The sequence below is a fragment of the Planococcus citri genome, chromosome 5 (assembly GCF_950023065.1).
Source record: "Planococcus citri chromosome 5, ihPlaCitr1.1, whole genome shotgun sequence".
NCBI lineage: Eukaryota > Metazoa > Arthropoda > Insecta > Hemiptera > Pseudococcidae > Planococcus > Planococcus citri.
Window position 1 is genome coordinate 67530325 of NC_088681.1, and position 21703 is coordinate 67552027.

The window sequence follows — 21703 nt, forward strand, 5'->3', positions numbered from 1 at the left end:
AAAAAAAAAAAAAAAAAAACCAAGAAAAACAGTAAGTAATGTTTGAACGTTTGGCAAAAAAAGACAGAGTAAGATAACTGGCACATTAAGCAACAATCAGGTTAAACATTAAACAAAACAATGTAGAACTTTGCAATTTCGGCCAAAAAAAACAGGACTTCAAACAGATAATTTTTTCAAATTGTTGAAGTTCAATGCAGGAGGAGGGCCAGAGGGAGAAGAGGCAGAGGGAAGGAAAATCAAAATTTATTCTAGTCACTTATTTTTCGATTTTCAAATCAAAATGAATAAGAACAAAACGCAAAATTCTGTAAAAAGAGTCAGATTTGAAGAATTGTTTGGAGCTCCAAAGAGAAGGTCCAAAATTGGCATTTTTCAAAAAATACAACATGGTTGTCAAAATCTGGGGTTTCAAGAACACAGAATTCATTTTTAAAGTTCGTTTGACCTCAAACATCAAAATTAACTCCAAACAGGGTCGTAAAAAATTGAAAAATTTCAAAAAATATAATACAGGTATGCCAAAATGTGGGTTTTTGAGAAATTGAGAATTCAAAATTCATTTTCGAAGACCATTTGACCTTAAACCCCGAAATAAGCTCCAAAGTGAAGGTACAAAATTTACAATTTTCACAAAATTCAGCACGGATGCCAGAATCTGGGACTTCAAGAACATAGAATTCACTTTTGAAGCCCATTCGACCTAAAACGTCAAAATTAGCTCCAAATATTCTGATGAAAAATCAAAAATTTTAAAAAAATACGACATTTAATATCAAAATGTGAGTTTTTGAGACTGCAAAATTCATTTTTAGAGACCATTTGACCTCAAACTCCAAAAAGCTCCAAAGAGGAGGTCCAAAATTCACAATTGGAAAAAAATACAACATAAATGTTGAAATCTGGGGTTTTGAAAGTGCAGAATTCAATTTTGAAGACCATTCGACCTCAAACTCTAAAATAAGCTCCTAAGAGGAGGTCCAAAATTGGTATTTTTGAAAAAATACAATATAGGTATCAAAATCTGTAGGTTTAATAAAGAGTGCACAATTCATTTTCGAGAACTATTTGATCCCAAATCTCGAAACAAGCTCCATAGTCGGGGGGCCCGCATAAGGATCACCTGCACTACTGCCGTCCTCCAGGGCAACTTTTTTCTTAAAGGGGGAGTCCTTAAGGAACATTTCTATCCCTTGTCCTCAAAAGAAAAGTGGCCCCACTTACAAAATGGCGGCCATTTTCATTAACAGGTCAGCCGAAATCGCAGATTTTGAGTTCCAACATAGGAAATGCACGAAATTTTTTGAACCGTACAAACGTAGATCGAAAGATCAGGAAAAAATTCATCACCTGTCAAATTTTCAAGTGCTAAAGTGCCTTTTTCGATTTTTGGTAAATTTTTAAAAATCAAATTTAGGCCAAAAATGAGGGAAAAAATCAAAATTTTACCAAATTGACCAAGACAGCTGAAATTTGGAATATACCCTATTTTCGACAAGCCAAATCGATTAGAAACTGTTTCAAACCGTTTTGAACAGTTCTGGAACCTCCAGCAGATTTTTGAAACTTGAAATTTCCACAAAGTTTCATCAAATGGAGTTGGAAAGTCGAAATTCATTCTGCAAACTAATTTCAATACGCTTTGAAGTCGACTGCAGGTGAATTTCAAGTCGTTTTGGAGCCTCCAGCGATATTTTTTAAATTACTGGATCCTCCAGTAGATTTTTGAAATTTGAAATTTTCCCAAAATTTTATCAAATTGGGTTAGTTAGCAAGTCGAAATTTACTCTGCAAAATAATTTCAATACAATAACATGAAGTGGACTGCATGGTGGTTTCAAAGTGGTTTTGAAGCTTCTAGCTACTTTTTGGAAATTTTAATTCTCCTAAAAACGCCATGACACCTTTCAAAAAGTCACTAGAGGCTCCAAAATTACTTGAACCCACCTGAAGTCATCTTCAGAGGGTGTTAAAATTGGAGTGCGTAGTTGATTTCAGCTTTCCATCTCCATAATTTCAAGTTTCAAAAATTTACTGGAGGCTCCAGCAATTTTTTGAAAATTGCTGGAGGCTCCAGAACTGCTCAAAACGGTTTGAAACAGTTTCCAATCGATTTGGCAGGTCGAAAATAGGGTATATCCCAAATTTTAGCTTTCTAGGTCAATTTGGTAAAATTTTGATTTTTTCTCACATTTTGGCCAACATTTTGATTTTTGAAAGTGCCTTTTTCGATTTTTGGTGAATTTTTGAAAATCAAATTTAGGCCAAAAATGAGGGAAAAAATCAACATTTCACCAAATTGACAAAGACAGCAGAAATTGGGGATATACCCTATTTTCGACAAGCCAAATCGATTGGAAACTGTTTCAACCAGTTTTCAGCAGTTCTGGAGAGCCTCCAGCAGATTTTTGAAGCTCGAAATTCCCACAAAATTTCATCAAACGGAGATGAAAAGCCAAAATTTACTCTGCAAACTATTTCAATACGATACGAAGTCAACTGCAGGTGGATTTCAAGTCGTTTTGGAGCCACCAGCGACTTTTTGAAAATTACTGGAGCCTCCAGTAAATTTTTGAAACTTGAAATCTCCCAAAATTTCATCAAATGGAGATGAAGAGCCGAAATTTATTCTGAAAACTAATTTCAATGCGCTACGAAGTGGACTGCTGGTGGATTTCAAGTCGTTTTGGACCCTCCAGCGACTCTTTGAAACGTTGTAGGGCGTTTTTTGGAAAATTGAAATTTAAAAAGTAGCTAGAAGCTTCTAAACTATTTGAAACCACCATGTAGTTGACTTTGTAGCATATTGAAATTAGTTTGCAGAGTAAATGTCGGCTTTTCATCTCCGTTTGATGAAATTTTGTGGGAATTTCGAGTTTCAAAAATCTGCTGGAGGCTCCAGAACTGCTTAAAACGGTTGAAACAGTTTCCAATCGATTTGGCTTGTCGGAAATAGGGTATATCCCAAATTTCAGCTATCTTTGTCAATTTGGTAAAATTTTGATTTTTCCCTCATTTTTGGCATTATTTTTGATTTTTAAAAATTCACCAAAAATCGAAAAAGGCACTTTAGCACCTGAAATTTTGACAGGTGATGAATTTTTGCCTAATCTTTCGATCTAAGTTTGTACGGTTTAAAAAATTGTTGCTCCGGAGGATCGGCAGGGGTGCAGGTGATCCTTATGCGGGTCCCCGACATTTTTGATGACTATTTGACCTCAAACATCAAAATTGCTTCCAAAATGATGGTAAAAAAAATTGAAAACTTATAAAAAATACAATATAGCTAGGTGCCAGAACGTGAGAGTTTTTTAGAGTGCAGAATTCATTTTTGAAGAACATTTGATCCGAAACCACGAAATAAGCTCCAAAGAGGAGATCTGAAATTCATAACTCAGGAATACATAATACGTAGAAAGTCTACAAGCAGATGCACAAAGTCTCATCTTTCAAAAAGCTGCATATGTTCCAAGAAAAAATTATCAGAATTTGCTTATCGTTTGAAAAAAGATTCGGATCCCTCCATCCTGATGACGTGGGTCTTCATCAGCATTCAGCAATAAACAACGACGACGACGTATCGAAGATTGCAATCTTTCGTAGTAAAGATGGGGTGCGTATTTTCGCTAATCGTTCGAAACCATTAAACCTACTCCTCGTATACAATACGAGCCGTTAGCTGGCCACGTGTCTGCAACATCGAAAACGACTTATATGTACGAGTACTTGTACCACCATCATCCATGCCACAGTAGTCCCCTGGCCACAATCAGTCTGCTCGTGAAGAGGTTAAAATTTCCGCCAAATTAAACCCGAACCGCGTACATTTTGAGCATTCTGCTACCTCCTTATATAAAACAGTCATCGCCATCATCATCTTGATATATTGTAATTCATAGCGATACCCTTTCTACCTCATCACATCACATCTCTCTACGAGATCTAAATCTATAAGTTAGATGATCTTGTACTCCTATGTACGTATGTAAAAAGCACACAGATGATGTTCGCACAGGTTGAACATGAAGAAGACGGCGGCCGGCGGCCGGACCCAGCCGCAGTAAATCACCTCGTATCGCGCAACAGTTAATCGCGTGTCCGTCTCTTTTTCTCTCAGTCGACGTCCATTCTTCGTACTCGGAGGCTAATGGCTTTCGAAGGGGGCGATAGCGACGTTCGAGCTTTTATAAATTTTCCATTCTTCACCAGCTGTTCGGACTAATTACAAAATAAACGCGCCTTAATTACCTAGCGCGCGTTGATAGCATTACAGCTGGTCAAGGGCGCGCAGGGTGTTGCAGGGGGTGAAAAAACTCGTGTACCGGCTACTACTCGTACACCATACTCGACGTACTCGTATATGCGGGTTAAGAGGACCGAAAGTTTTTCGGTGTTAGAAGCAGCAGTCGGAGGGGCTGGGAAAGGGGTAAGGACGACGAAGAGTTAAGACTATCGATGTTTGTACACGCGGTTACCATGGAGACGATTTTACAGATGATGTCATGGGATTAGAAAACAAACCGGAATAGTGTGCGAGGGTATAGTAATGGTGAACGCCGAAAAAGCGACCCAAGAAAAGGTAAAATCCCGGAAACATAATAAAATAGAAACCTATAACGCGTAAAAATACTCTCGCCTGTGTATACCGAATAGTACATTATACACCGACGATGGCGATGAAGACCATAGTTTTGCATTTCCCCAATTCCCTCGAAATCTCCTCGACTCTGTGCTGGTAACGCGAGAGAATCACCACAGGAAGACTTAAATCTTCCCAGGAATTATTTTTCAGCGGATTTGTGTTTTACTTTGAAGCCCAACGATGCACAAATTGATGATTTGATTCCTAAAATCTTTTTTTTCTTTGAAAAAAAAAAAACATCCATGAAATATCTTCATATTTGAGTAAAATTTCGCAAAACATTGTCCACGATACGAGAAATGAAATTTAAATCACAACAGGATCGTTAAAAACAGCACAAGAAAAAAGTTTTTTGACGGGATTTGTAAAGTATATGAAATTTTGGTTTTTGGAGCCATGAATTCTTTTTTTCACATTGATTTCTTCAGATGGGTCGAGCCATATCCCTCTAATGCATTTTCAACATTTTTGACATTTCAATTTTTTTTTTTAGACACGTGATTTTAGGAAATGGTCTTGATTTTCGGGGGGGGGGGGGACATAAGGATCACTTGCACCCCCCTGCCGATCCTCTGGGGAAAATTTTTTTTGAGCCGTACAAAAGTAGATCGAAAGAGCGGGCAAAAATTCATCACCTATCAAAATTTCAAAAGCTAAAGTGCCTATCTCGATTTTTGGCGAATTTTCAAAAATTCAAATTTTGACCAAAATGTGAGAAAAAATCAAAATTTTACCAAATTGACCATGACAGCTGAAATTTGGGATATACTCTATTTTCGACCAGCCAAATCGATTAGAAACTGTTTCAAACCGTTTTGAACAGTTCTGGGACCTCCAGCAGATTTTTGAAACTCGAAATTCTCACAAAATTTTATCAAATGGATTTGGAAAGCCGAAATTAATTCCGCAAACTAATTTCAATACGCTTTGAAATCGACTGCAAGCGAATTTCAAGTCGTTTTGGAGCCTTCAGTAGATTTTTGAAATTACAGATTTCTCCAAAATTTCATCAAATGGAGCTATAGCAAGTCGAAATTTACTCTGCAAAATAATAATTTCAATACAATGATAGGAAGTCGACTGCATGGTGGTTTCAAGGTGGGTTAGAAGCTTCCAGCTACTTTTTAGAAATTTTAATTCTCCTAAAAACGCCATGAAACCTTTCAAAAACTCACTGGAGGCTCCAAAATTACTTGAACCCACTCTGAAGTCGTCTTCAGATGGTGTTAAAATTGGAGTGCGCAGTTAATTTCAGCTTTCCATATCCATAATTTCGTTTTGAAAATTTACTGGAGCCTCCAGCAATTTTTTGAAAATTGCTGGAGGCTCCAGAACTGCTCAAAATGGTTTGAAACAGTTTCCAATCGATTTGGCAGGTCGAAAATAGGGTAGATCCCAAATTTCCGCTTTCTAGGTCAATTTGGTAAAATTTTGATTTTTCTCACATTTTGGCCAACATTGGCGAATTTTTGAAAATTCAAAAATGACTTGTTTTTGGCGATTTTATGTTTTTTTAAAAAAAAGTACGTACTTCATCAATAAAAATGGTCAAAACAAGTCCCAAAACGAATATTAATTAGGTACCCAAATCCAACTTTCCCCATTTCCAGTCATTCTGGAGCCTCCAGCGCGATTTTTAAATTTCTCCAGAGTTATGAATTTGCTCCAGAAGGCGTGAATATAAAGTTGTGGAACTAAAAATCGAGTTGTGCATCATACTCAACCTGTTTAATAAGTTTATCCACATATTGAGCTGATTCAACTCAATTTTTAGCTGCACAATTTCATATTCACGACTTCTGGAGCAAATGGAGACTCTAGAATGGCTGAAAATGGCAGAACTCGGCCTCGGGGGGTTTGTTGTGGACGAAATACAACGATTCACGCAGATTTCAAAAATTTCCTCGCAAACGGTAAGATTTTCATTTTTTTGTATTTGAAAAAAACTGGTCAAAAAACTACTCTTGAGGTGTCCCTCCCAAAACCGACTCAAATGTGGATAAACTTGTTGAGCAGGTCGAGTATAACACACAACTCGATTTTTAGTTGGCCAATTTCATATTCACGCCGTCTGGAGCAAATTCAAAGTTCTGGAGAAATTTAAAAATCGCGCTGGAGGCTCCAGATCGGTGGAAAATAGCGGAATTCGGTCTCGGGAGGTTAGTTGTGGACGAAATACAGCGATTTAGGCAAATTAATAAAATTTCTTCGCAAACGGTAAGATTTTGATTTTTTTTGATTTTCTATTTGAAGAAAACTGGTCAAAAAACCACTCTTGAAGTGTCCCTCCCAAAACCGACTCAAATGTGGATAAACTCGTTAAACATATCGAGTATAACACACAACTCGATTTTTAGCTTCCCAACTTCATATTTACGCCTTCTGGAGCAAATTCAAAATTCTGAAGAAATTTAAAAATCGCGCTGGAGGCCCCAGAATGGCTGGAAATGGTGAAAATTGGATTTGGGTAATTAATATTAGTTTTGGGACTTATTTTGACCATTTTTATTGATCAAGTATGTACTTTTTAAAAAAAAGCATAAATCGCCAAAAACAGTCAATTTTAAATTTTCAAAAATTCGCCAAAATTCGAAAAATGAACTTGGGCAGCTGAAAATTTGGATTTGGGGGTTTTAGAACATGCTCTTTCCAAAAATCGCGGTCCCGTTCAAATCGGAGGCGGACACCTCAAGAGGTTCCCTTGTTAGGACTCCCCCTTTAAGAAAAAAGTTGTCCCGGAGGATCGGCAGGGGGTGCAAGTGATCCTTATGCGCCCCCCCCCCAACTATGAAGAGTGGACTAATCATCATTCCAGCTCACTCTCCTGCCCCAGAATTGATTATAGTACAGCAAATGAATACACGACGAGCATCCGTAAAGTACTCAACGATCCGAAGAGGATATTCGACTGATTAATAGATTTTGAAACGAAAAAGGTGTAAGTAGGTACGAACGATGGTAAAACGAAATGACGCTGACTGAGCGCTATGTAAGTAGGTGTAGAGCTCCGGTTCGATGTGCTTACTATACCAGTAAAAAGAACCGAACGCCAAATTGAAACTGATTGAATTAAAACTTGGAAAACGCGTTAAAATCTTTACACGCAAGACACCCTCGGGAGATATTTAGCTAAGGTGGTGCATGGCAGGCGCGCAAATCGGCGGCCAAAAACTCGTGTAGGTAATATAGTTTTACGCGCTCGTATATATTGTGTTTGGTAGAGTATAAGGTAAAAGGTGCGGCGTCGCTCATGTACCTGGCTCTGGCTCGGATTTTTATTTATTTTTTTCTCTCTCGATGCTCATCCGTAACTTGTATGTATACCTACATAGTTTAAGTCGACTCTCGCATTGCTTATGTATGTAGTTTTAGTTTCTCTCAGGATGAGTGAGCTGAGGAGAGAATACAATATACGTGTGGGTGGCGGTATGGATATATGGATAGGTGTGATGGCGTAAGTGTATTAGCACGAGGGGCAAAAAATTGTAACTTTTACAACTTTGAAGAAGATTTATTACGTTGTGTGCTCCTGCTCCCAATGCCCCACCTTAGGTATACGCCATGACAACCCGAGGAGGAAATTCCAACCAGGCTCGGCGAAGAGGGAATGTTCTCTATTTGGCAACATTTTCATGATTTATTACCGGAGTATAGTATGTATTTCGCGGTAATGACGTAAAAAGTATACCTGCTAGGTTTAAAATTGGCCGATAACTAGAGGTATGCTGTGATAAGGTGTTGTGTTTTTTCCCCGAAATACTCGTTACCACCGCGCACTACCCTCATAACCTGAGAAGCGGTCGCAGTCGAGCCAGTAGCAAAATAAACTTTGGCACAGCCAGATTTTTTACTGTCTCTCTCCCTCCTCTAGTAATAATATACCAGCGTAGTACCAAAGTCAGAAAATAGCGCAAAGCTATGTAAACAATTCATTAAACGACATCTCAACTCCGTCAAAAGACCAAACGAAAAGTATGATAACAAGATATGGGAAAATACGCGGAACATGAAAAGGACCAGGGGCAGGGGGCAGGGAGGGGGCCTCGACTGTAAAATGTGCTCGCTCGCCGAAAAGATATGTATATATATTGCACCACGTCGAAAAACAGAACCTGCAGCAAGAGAGAGAGAGAGATGAAATCGTCGCCTCATCCTCCCAACGTTTTCTACTCGTCGTACTCGTAAAAGAGGTTTATTTTTCATTTCGGCGACGCTCTCTCGTCTGTGAAAATATTGGAAAGAGAGAGGCACACAACGCGCAGCCAACGAGATATGCAATGAGAGCGGTGAGCGGGTGTATAAGCTGAAAGCCTGGCAGAGTTGCTCAAAGGTATATCTTTTTATCTTTGTTAAATGTTTCACATTAAACAAATTCAGAATATTGAAAATTCTTGCTTTGAAATAGCAGCGCGCGTCGTCGTTTAATTAAATAACATTTTGTAAAGGTATATTCTTCTCATTTTTAAAGGAGCCGAAACGAGGCGAAGGCAGGAGGAGGAGAGTTCGTTGTACGAGCGCAGTTTTCGAATTTGAGCACGTTGTTCAGTAGGGATGCTCGAGAGCGAAAAGTGTGTGGTACGAAATGAGAGTTTGTATATCCCGGGGCGCGATGAGTTGCAAAAGGGGATGAGAAATTTCGGCTTTTTGTTATTTCGCGTTTTAAATGCGGGAGAAGGGGAGTGTAGAACTTTGTAATTTCTATTAAATGTACGCCTATAAGAACAACACGAGGTCAGAAGGACCTCTATGTAATATGTATGCTATGACTCCGTAATACATCACGTAAGAGCTAAGCAAGTTTGACAAGAGGATATCTGCATCTTCCTCCCCCCCCCCGGTCATCATCTGGGAAACATTTTTTTCTCGAAGATTTCCAAAAAAGTTGATTTTATTAACAAAATTACGGTCGTTTAAAAAAAATCAAAATTTTACCAAATTGACCTAGAAAGCTGAAAATTAGGATATACCTTATGTTAGAACTCCCACATCGATTAGAAACGGTTTTAACCTGTTTTGAGCAATTCTGGAGCCTCCAGAAAATTTTTGAAACTTGAAATTTCTCTCAACATTTTATCTACCAAATCTGATTGCAGTGTCACACTCCAATTTGAACGAGACCGTAATTTTTTGAAAGAGCATAGTCTAAAACCCCCAAAACCAAATTTTCAGCTGCCCAAGTTCATTTTTCGATTTTTGGCGAATTTTTGAAAATTCAAAATTGACTGTTTTGGCGATTTATGCATTCTTTTAAGAAGTACGTACTTGATCAGTAAAAATGGTTAAAATAAGTCCCAAAACTAATATTAATTACCCACAATCCAAATTTTATCACTTCCAGCCATTCTGGAGCCTTCAGTGCAATTTTTCAATTTCTCAAAAATTTTGAATTTGCCCCAGAAGGCGTGATGCAGTTGGGCAGCTAAAAATCTGTATTTTGTCCAAAACTAACCCCCCAATTCTAAACTTTACAATTTCCAGCCATTCTGGAGCCTCCAGCGCGATTTTTCAATTTCTCCAGAATTTTGAATTTGCTCCAGAAGGCGTGAATATGCAGTTGGGCAGCTAAAAATCGAGTTGTGTATTATACTCGACCTGTTTAACGAGTTTATCAACATTTGAGCCGATTTTGGGAGTGACACCTCCAGAGTGGTTTTTTTGAGGTGTCACTGTCGCTCCAAAACGACTGGAAATGGTAGAATTTGCACTCCGGGGGTTAGTTCATAAAAAAATACAGCGATTTTCACAAATGTCAAAAATTTCCTCACAAACGGTAATCTTTTGATTTTTAGGATTTTTTAATTTTGAAAAAAGCTGGACAAAAAACCACTCTTGAGGTGTCACTCCCAAAATCGGCTCAAATGTAGATAAACTCGTTAAACAGGTCGAGTATAATACATGACTCGATTTTTAGCTGCCCAACTTCATATTCACGCCTTCTGGTGCAAATTCAAAATTCTGGAGAAATTGAAAAATCGCGCTGCAGGCTCCAGAATGACTGGAAATGGTAAAATTTGGATTTGGGTAATTGATATTAGTTTCGGGACGTATTTTGACCATTTTTACTGATCAAGTAGGTACGTACTTTTAAAAAAAAAAGCATAAATCACCAAAATAATCAATTTTGGATTTTCAAAAATTCGCCAAAAATCGAAAAATGAACTTGGGCAGCTGAAAATTTGGATTTGGAGGTTTTAGAACATGCTCTTTCCAAAAATCGCGGTCTCGTTCAAATCGAAGACGGACACCTCAAGAGGTTCCCTTAGGTATTTTAGAATCAATAGATTTTTGCAACCTGTAACTTCCCTTTCCCATCCATCCCCTTTCCCTCAATAGGAGCAGACCCTGTAAAATTAAATTTTTACCATCCCAAAAAGTGTACAGGAGTTTTCAAAATTAGAAATTTCCGTAACAGTTTCCAGTTCAAACTGAGTACATAGACATTTCTGAGCACTGCAAATACCCTAAGCTGAAATATCACTTCTCTTCTAGCGTGAAATTTTTAAATAAATCATAAAATTACTCACTTATTCAAACACATGAGTGTAGGGATACACATTCTATTACATTTAAAGCGGAAATTGGTACTCACCTAAAACAGAAAAGAAAAATACAAATAAAGATTAGTCTGCTGCATGGTTTACGAAAATCATTTCACAGTTTACACAAGATTTTTCTATGTATAATGAGAATAATATTGATAGGTGTGCTCATGTGCTGGGTATACTTAGTTAAGAGTTGAATTCTCAAACAATTTTCAGAGCAAATCATTCGTCAAAATGGCACATAAATTGTGTAGACGTCAGTCACTTTTGGGGGGGGGGGATTGGAGGGAGGAATTGATTAAAAATTATAGAGGGGCCTCAAAAAGTCTGTAGGAAACATTTTGGATCTCCAACTTGGACAGTCACTTTAATACCAGAGTTAGGTATAATTTTTTAATTTACATTATGTCAATTGATTAAGATTATGTCCATTTGAAAATAAGAAAACTGTTTTTGAAATTTTTCACTTTTCAAGTCATTTTAGACAAGTTTTGAATAATTTTTGCAAGTCATGTAAAACCCTTGGAAAGGTGAAAAAATTCAAAAATGGTTATCTTAATTTCAAGATCAGATCAGATCACCATCTCGTCGAAGCAGCCATTAGAGTCAACAACATAGGAAAGACAACTGAATGTAGACACATGCAGCTCAACATCAACTCATTAAACAATCCAGTAACAAACTGGCTGTACAAAAGAAGAATGGAGATCATTGAAAAAGACTTACTAATAAAAGAGGGTGTAGAAGAGGAGTGGGTATATGCCTGAAAACTATTGTACAGAGAGCAGCACAGTAGACAAAACCACAAAAAGCTGAAAATCTGGAACGACAAACTCTCAAGAGAAGTGAAGAGGAAACAAAACCTTTTCCAGAAGTGGATGAGTTAGAAGGAACAAGACATAGGAAGCTACAAAGAACAGTGCCTCAAGACAAAAAAGATGATAAGAGAAACACAATCAGGAACAATACAAAAAGTTTTCGGTGAACATGGGAGAGGGATACATATAAACTGAAACCAAAAGTGTACAAAATAATCAAAAGAATATCGGAAGACCAGGTACATAGAGCCAACACTGCCCTACCAGACAGTGAAAAAATGGTCGAATACTACGCAAACTTATGGAGTGATCCCAACAATGAAATTGAAGCGGCAAACCATGAGGAGAACAAGTATGAGCCATTCTCTTGGGAAGAGCTAGATGGAGCCTTGAAAAGCTCCAGAAATGGAAAAGCCCCGGACAGTGATAAATTACCAACAGATTTATTCAAGAACGCCACAATAACCATTAAGAACAGACTGGATTTGGGTAATTGATATTAGTTTTGGGACGTATTTTGACCATTTTTACTGATCAAGTAGGTACGTACTTTTTATTAAAAAAAGCATAAATCGCCAAAAACAGTCAATTTTGAATTTTCAAAAATTCGCCAAAAATCGAAAAAGGAACTTTGGTAGCTGAAAATTTGGTTTTGGGGGTTTTAGACTATGCTCTTTCCAAAAATTGCGGTCCTGTTCAAATCGGAGGGTGACACCTCAAGACGTTCCCTTGTGAGCTGACTGGAGGTGATTTCTAATCGTTTTGACGTCTCCAGTGACTTTTTGAAATTTTAATTTTTTTAAAAACGCGATAAAATAGGCGATTTTTTTGAAATTTTTCCTGTGGAAAGACCTTCCGCAGGGATGACCAATGGCGCAAATCGCAGCCCTCTAGCCCATTTTTAAAGGTAGCCAGGGGGTGTCAAAGTTTTTAGTGAACCTAAAATACTTATCATCCATTTCAGCAGTGGATTACTCGATAACCGCGATACCTACCAAAATGGAACATTTTCCCATAGTTGGGGGTTTTGAAAGGCTTTTTGGAGATATCATAAAAATCAGTGTTTCCACTTTTTTCGTACGAAAAATTAGCTCAAAAAGTTTTCAAACAAAACATTAAAAAATTAGGATGGTACCATGTTGCAAAGTTGATTTTAAAAAATTTAAAGTTTGCGAAAAAATGCGATTTTTTTATTTAAAACACGAAAAAAAGTTTTGATAGGTGAAGTTGACCCATTTGACCGCTATTTTTACGTATCTGTTGAAAAAGTTGAAAAACTCCTTTCACTCGTTGAAATGAACTCACAAAAAAATCAAAATTCGAAAAGGTTCAATTTTCAATTTCAAACATCAAAAAAAGTTTAAATTCATTCAAAAAGCAGGACTTTTGCAGGACTTACAGGGCCATTCCTGAATTTTTGGAATTCGTTAGAAATGGATTTGAGAGGTTCAATCCGCGTTAGTAACCAAAGTTTCAATTTTTCGACTCAATTCCGCCTCAATTTCGGAAATCAGAGACCAAGAACTATCGCAATACAAACCGGAAATTAGAGAAAGCTTCCCTATTTTTTTATTCAAACTTGCAAAAAAAATATCAGAATTCTGCGTGTGCGGCTTATTCGTCTGTCTAGACTCTAGGTACACTTGGATTACCGGAAACCAAGCTGTTTTTAGTGGTGGTCGTGGATCTCGAGGTAGGTAAATTTTGAGGTATACGCTTTGCACCTGGAACAATGTACTCGTACCTACCTCATAGGCCCATACATGTACTTAGGTATCAAATTGCTGGCCGGATTTTGGTACTTATTTGCCAAAACTTGTTACAGTACTCGTATTATACTCGTAGCTTTACCCAGGCTATTGCATTTACGCGTCCTATGTAATATGAATCTTTATTGCGGGTCTTATAACTGCCTACACGAGTTCGCTGGTCAAATTATCATATATTTTATTTCGATTCATCGTCGTAGAGAAGGCAAAAAAACGAGTTTACAAAAAAAAAATCTATACCTAATTAGAAATAATTCCAAAACGTCTCGTCTTTAATATCGTTTCATTCTCCTTCATTAAACTCTGTACTTTAATCGCGACTACGACTGCGACCGCGAATAAGCAGGAGAAATACATCGACGACATGCTCTTTAATTATACGTAGGTACGTATATACGCGAGTATTCTGCGGTATATAGCTGCTATATCGATTTTAATAGCATTATTTTTATATAATCGAGCAACGATCCGTAGAAAAAAAAGGATCGAATTACGTCGCGACGCGTTTGCATTCGCATTTCCCATTTCCATTCCCCCTCCCTTGTTTTCCCTGCTCTTCTCGAATATATGCAACTAAACTAATTAACGAAGGTAAAAAAAAAATACGCTCAATTATACACGGATTAGTATACAGAAATAACGCCACATCTTTCGATAGTGCGATTAGATTTCTACTACAAGCAGACAACGATGATACATTAAGGGCAAAAAGGTGATACCGATGCTGAAGAACACAAGTCACAGTCAAGACTATCGGTGATAACCGATTAATCAAACGTCATAGCTCGAATCGATTAATCGAATTCCAATATTTTATATCATTGGTTGTTGTATGCGAGTTTCCTGTCGAACTAGTTCGATGCTTAGTGGAGTACTTTTTTCTCTGCAGACACATAGAAGACGGGTTAATACGAGTTTATACTGTATCTATCTGATTTTATGACACATACATAATATTTCCACCGATCAAGCCTGTAGATTATGTTTGTGTGTGTCGTGTGCTCGTGTACTTTGGTTAATGATGATGATGAAGACGAGAAGTACTACGTACAACACATGGGTATAAGGTAAACGACAGCTCTCGTGCCTGAATTAAGCGAACCAGTATCTAGTATCTAGCCAGACACGCTGTCGAATCCTTACAAATGCGTCCACTCTCGATCGCATTACCTCGGCTAGACCTTCCGAGTACCTATATTCTGTGTACACATATTACACAAGCCTCTGCATGTTGTATATTTTACGTTCGTAGCCTATGTATGTATTATGGACTTAACCTAATATGTAGTTTTCCAGCACCGCTGCATAATTACAAAGTGAATTTTTACGAGCACGTGAGGCCCACCCAGAAAGGAAATTGCGTGCGTAATTGCGTATGTCCTGTACATGAAAATACAACCTGATGTCGTACATACGATGGGGTTATATTCTTCGCATACGTAGGTATATAGTGACCAATCGACCACCAAAAAGCAACCCCACGAAATGGTTTTTTCATTTTTCCCTTTTTTTTTGTTTTTTCATTAATTAAATTATTTCCACTTTCTTGAAAGGTATTAATTTACAAGAGTTTTTTTTTTTTTTTTTTTTTTTTAATTTTATTCAATAGAATTGAATAAGAAATAGGATTTTTCAATAAAATGGTGGAAGTTCGATCAAGGAGCTCGGGAGGATGAGGTAAGGAAAATGCAAATTTATTCAGGTCAGTAAAATATAAATTTTTAATTTTCAAGTAAAGAACAGAATTCACGTAAGAAGTGAAAAATGTATGGAAAATTTCAGAGCACGATTTTAAAACATGAAAATTTGCAATTGAGGAAAAACTGGACTTCTTGGGGATTGATGCTTGGTAAAGAAAAACATGACTTTTTTCAGCAGTTTTGACAAAAATAGGGGGTTTCTTGCTGATTTTGGCGAAAGAAACGAAAAACTTTTTTGTGATCAATTTTGACAAAATATGGTTCAAGTTCTATATGCAGTAGGTGGGGAGAGGGGAGGAGGAGAAGTAGAGAAAGGAACAAACGAACGAATTTATTCATAATCAACATACAGGAAAGGTGAGGGGGGAAACAGATATTTACTGCTAGTTTAGAATAAAAACATGAGTTTGGTAATTTTGGTTTTGTAATTTTGAAAAAAAAAACAGGATTTTTCGCAGTTTTGACAGAACAGATCTTTTCTGCAATCATGTACGTAATTAATTATAATTATGTATAAAAATAGAGTATTGTGGTCAATTTTGGAAAAATTCAGTGTTGCGGTTGTTTAAAACTCGATCGTTTAAAACAGCTATTTTAAATGCAGAGAAAAAAAACATTGTTGTTTAAAACATAATTTCTATTTAAAACTGTTTTTATTGTTTAAAACTTGTTTTTTTTTGAGACCTCGTTTTTTTTGTTTTTTTTTTCAATTATTTTGAGATTTTTGACCATAGAATAAATTATCAAAAAAAAAAATTTTTAAATGATAATGTTTTTTTTACACAGATTTCACAAGAATCCATAATCTGAATTCTGGGACTCGAGCAGGGTTGTCAGTTCATTACTGATAAAGTAAAATCTAAAATCCATTCCTATAATCTACTACCCCAGTAGATTATAGATTTTCAATTTTAATCTGTTTAGGTACAATCCGGTAAAAAAAAAACAGAAGGATTTTCAAAAACTTATTTTATATAATATTTGTAAAAAAAATAAATTCGACAATCCATATGCAAAATTTGTGTAAGAAAAACATACTTTAAATCACTTCTTTTGATATCTGTCAAACGTATAAAACATAGGTACCTAAAGGCAATATACTTTTTGAATTTTATTTACATTTTTTGATTGAACAAGAACGATAAAATCAAACAAAGTTACGAAGTACCAAAAAAGTCTGAAAAAAAGAACAAAAAAACTGAATCTAAAACCACATTTACACATTGAAAAAAAACGAAATTTTTTGTTTTAAACGTGTTTTAAAAACGTTTAAAACACGTTTAAAACAGGTCAAATTTTACACTTTAATTTGGGTTTAAAACAAAAAAATTTGTTTTCAACATACAAAAAAAACTGTTTTTTGTTTTATTTTTTTTTTCAACACTGGAAAAATTAAGACTTACTTATTTATGATTTTGGAGACGATCAATTTCTTTACCATTTTGACAAAAAAACAATTTTTTTACAATTTTTTTTGCAATTTTTACCAAAAAAATGTATTTTTTTTTCAATTAAGTATAAAAAACAGCAAATAGGGTACTTTTTTGCAATTTTGGCGAAAAAAAAAACAAAAATTTTCTTTCAATTTTGGCCTTTTTTTACAATAAATCTAGAAAAAACAGGATTTTTTTGGGGAAATTTGACAAAAACTTTTTTTTTTGCATTGATGAAAAATAGAATTTTTAACAATTTTGTTGGAAATTTGTTTTTTTTATGATTTTGGAAAAAAGGGCTTCTTCACCTACAAGTTTTAAGAAAAAAACCTCATGAAATTTTGGCGAAAATAGAACTTTGTACACCTACTGGCAATACTGAAAAAGTAGATGCTTTTCTTCGACATTTTGGCAAAAACAGGACTTTTGGATTTTTAAAAAAAATTTGACAAAAGAAGAGATTTTTTTGACATTTTTTTATACTGGGCGTGTATAGTTGCCAGGATTTTTACGCCCAGTTTCGAGGGGTTAGTCTAGATTTGGTTTGAAAGATTGATTTCTTTGATGTATTTAAGAATGTTTTCCATTTGCAACTTTGAAAAAAATAAACATTTTTAAAAGTAGTAGATATGGAAAAAGAGGAATTTTTTACAATTTTATCAAAAACAGGTCTTCTAGATTTTTTTTAAATTTTCACAAAAAAAAGGAATTTTGTGCTGCTTTGAGAAAAATTTTTCAGGACTTTTATCAACAATTTAGGAAAAGACAGGATTTTTTTTGAAATTTTGACAACCGAGATTTTTTGGCAACTTTCACAAAAGCAGAGTTTTTAAAAGTATGGAAAAAGAGGCGTTTTTTACAATTTTGGCAAAAACAGGACTTTTGGATTTTTAAAAAAAAATTTGACAAAAGAAGAGATTTTTTTGCAACTTTGAAAAAAATAAATATTTTTAAAAGTACCTATAAAAAGAGGAATTTTTTACAATTTTAGCAAAAACAGGACGCTATTAGGTTTTTTTTTTAATTTTTTACAAAAAAAAGGTATTTTTTGTAACTTTGAGAAAATAAAATTTTTTTAAAAGTATGGAAAAAGAGAAATTTTTTACAATTTTGGCAAAACCAGGACTTTTTGGATTTTTTTAAAAAATTTGCCTTAGTAAAAGTTACCAAAAAATCTCTGTTGTCAAAATTTCAAAAAAATTCTGTCTTTTCTGACACAAGCAGATTTTTTTGAAACTTTCTTACAATTTTGACAAAACCCAGACATTCCTTTGGAATTTGCCAAAAATACAACTTCTTCACAATGTTGGCACCAAAGATTACTTTTTTTGGGCAAATTTTACAGAAAAAAAAACAATTACTATTTGGCAGTTTTGCCAAAAGATCTGGATAACAGAACAGAGCCAAAAATTGGGATAAGCAGGACTATTGGATATTGACAGAGACACCATGCTGTAGTCTTTATAAAAAACTCGTGTGTTTTCGCACTGTATCTATTGGAACGTGCTGCTGACCAGTAAATGTGTAAAATAGAGAGCTAAATAAGTAGCAAGATACATTAATTGTTGTGTTTCAGTAGATAATTTCTCAGACAATTTATTAGTTACTAGGTCGTTGGACAAAAATATGAATTTTTACTCAATCTCTAATTTATACAACAAATTAATAATGCTAACAGATGATAACTTTCGCAATCGATTAATTACTCGGAGGTATTACTTTTTAGTGGGTCGAAAGTCGATTGAATCACATTAACAGATTATTACCAAAATTCAATATTACCTAATTAACCTATTAACGAGCCAGCATTAATGATAATAATAAATAAATAATGAATTACTCACTCGTGATAGGTAGCACGAATATCGCCAGCCAGCACGTGATGATCTTCAGCAGATGAAAATCCTCAATTTTCATTCTGAATCTGAAATGATGAAAAAAAAAATTACACTAAAATAAAGCAATGAATAAAAAATACGAATCCTTAAAATATTAACATTAGATAATTTAAACCACACAAAAATACACATTAACCACGCCACGTGCCACCAAAATTTTACTCGGCACGTCATGTCACGTAACTTTACATCAGCTTACACACACATATAGCACATCAAGCCATCGTCGTCGTTAAATTTCGAGGACGTTTTCACATTTTTCGAGCTAAAAAGTCACCTCTAACAGAGTCGGGGTCGGTAGGGGTGAAAAATTCCGCTCGAGTAAATCCCACGATTATCATGTTTTTATCGTTCGCATAAGCTCGCGAAATTTCCCATTCGAGTTTTTCCAATATTTGTATTTACCAAAAACTTCATCGCAGGGGGTCTCTCATCCATCTAAACGTGCGTGTAGGTATTCTTACTCGTATTCTCACTCGCACATACCGAGTCGATTTTGCCTTCTTCGTACTGCACCTGCTGCATATTTAAACAGCCACGATCGAATTTCGAATACATGAGGAGGTATTTTTGGCGAACGTCAGTCGCTGAAGTGGGTACACTGGTGATAATTTGGCCAAAAATTTACCCCAGTGAGTCATTTGTTATTTCGCTGGGTACTTTATTGACTGAAAACCACAATGACACAGAGTGTATTGCACCTTTTAGCCGCAGGTTTCGAGCTGAAATCATCTCTGGCGTAAAATATTGTCCAGATACCCTACACCTTCATATTCATCGCCTAATGTACATCGTGTAAATTACTTCGACACTACTAAAAGGTTTCGAGATCAGTTTATGGTCTGAATAGGTAGGTATACTTTACCTATATTTTATAATACATTGCACGTGTAACGTATAGATGGAACTTTGCTCCCCTGCTTTCCTCTCTCTCGAGCTCATTGCTCGCAAACCTATGCTTTCTCGTACAGCTCCGGATCCATTAAAATTTAGTATACTTAGTTCGTCGGAAATCGTTAATAAACATATTCGAACTATGTATAAGAACGTCGTCGTCGTCGTCGTAGTTGTCGCCGAATACGCTCGAGAGAAAACCTCTCGAACAACGTCTTTTCCGCCCGTCGTGCCGCCGCCGCCGGTAACGTGCCGAGGAAATTAAAATTCCAATTTGTGAATAAGTTACGTCTCGTGTCGCATGTACCAGCATCGTAAATGGATCGACGTCATTTCGACTTATCGCCAAGTGCATATAATACGACTAGAAGAAGACTGGAGGACGAGCGAGTCGACCCAGCAACGACGACGACGTCGACGTCTATAAGACAAAAACAACGAGTAAAAACCTCGTCTGCGAGTTAGCTTTTCGAAATATGTACGTTCGTATACCCTACGTAATTTTATAATTGAAAAGCTAACGTACGAGTACATCGTCGTCTTAATTATGTATAGGATTTTCCACCATTATATACGTATATGTACTACTAGTTGAATTATAAACGATATTAGTGTACTCTCGTATAGGTACGATGATGTGAGTAGCAGCGCCTGATACGAGTGCGAACTCTCCGGCTACATTGCGAACCCTTCCTCTTCCTAGTCCTATCGACGAACGATCGCGCATCGATAAAGTAAACGAGTTTTAGCGACTTTATAATATATTACTTCGGTATAATTGAATTTTTTTACCAATAAAATATCCGAGAGAAGGCGATGCGATGGGATGCGATGGGATGCACGACGCGGTACGCGTGCATCTATCTATCCATATTATACTTTATACTCTTCATTCGTTAATTGAAAAGCACCTACGATCTTATCGGGTACCAGTACCTAGTCGTCGAAGTAAATTCTATTTCATTTTACATCCGATCGAACATCACAGCACTTCCTGTCTAAACGACGACAAGTTCGAACGAAAAATCATCGCTTCGTCAGAGTTCAGCGCCTCCATCAAAATACAACGATCAATGTAGACGATAATTTTTTCCATCTAGGTTTAGTCTTACCCTCATTTTAGTCCTTTTTTCTCTCATCAAAATGTCTCAAAATGACGATGGCGAATTTGAAAAAAATCATTATCAATAGATCGATTGACATAAAAAACAAATGCGATTATAAAGTTGACAATGAAGCGTTTGAAACCGAGTTATTTACGTACAAGAATGCTATTTAGTCCAACTACTCGTAGTTCAAGGAAGGAGGGTTCGTAGGGTTCGTTCGGGGCTTAGCAGGTGAATGGCAAGGTTCCTAACAAAAAGGAAAATAATATGGGAAAAGTAGAACAAAAGCAGGACTCTTGCCAGCAATTTTTTTCAAAATGTTGAGAGATTGGAGGGAGGAAGGGTAAGAAAAGACCAAAAAAAAAAGTGAAAATTCATTCGAGTGAAAATGTTTCTACTTATTTCTAGAGAGAAATCGAAAAAAATTGAGGAAATTCTAAAAGAAGATGACGAATGGAGAATTTCAAAGTTTGAATTGAAAAAAATATACATATTTTTTGCAATTTTTGTACCACAGCAAAACTCTAGCAATTTTGGCAACAATGCAGGCGTTTTGGGAGCACAATTTTTCAAATGTTTGTGATATGGGAGAGGGAGGGGGCTCAAAAAAGACCAAAAAAAAAAATGAAAATACATTCGAGTGGACATTTTTCTCTCTCCAAAGAGAAATCGAAACAATTGCGGGAAAATCCTAAAAGAAGATAAAAACGAAAAAAACTTCAAAATTTGAACGAAAAAAAAAATGTTTCTTGGAATTTTTATACAACAGCAGAACTCTAGCAATTTTGGCAATAATGCAGGCGTTTTGGGAGCACAATTTTTCTAATGTTTGAGAGGTTGGAAGAAGGAGGAGGGGCTAAAAAAAAAACAAAAAAAATTAAAATTCATTCGAGTGAAAAAA

The 21703-nt window shown here is 36.0% G+C and overlaps 1 protein-coding gene across 1 annotated transcript in view; it reads right to left on the reverse strand.

Moving 5' to 3' along the window:
- LOC135847000 (uncharacterized) overlaps positions 1-21703 on the reverse strand; it is a 537248-nt gene that overhangs the window by 410152 nt on the left and 105393 nt on the right. The window contains exon 2 of the mRNA XM_065366376.1: positions 18749-18828. Within this exon, the coding sequence (XP_065222448.1) occupies positions 18749-18821 (73 nt within the window). The 5' untranslated portion in view covers positions 18822-18828. The remainder of the gene's footprint in view (positions 1-18748; positions 18829-21703) is intronic.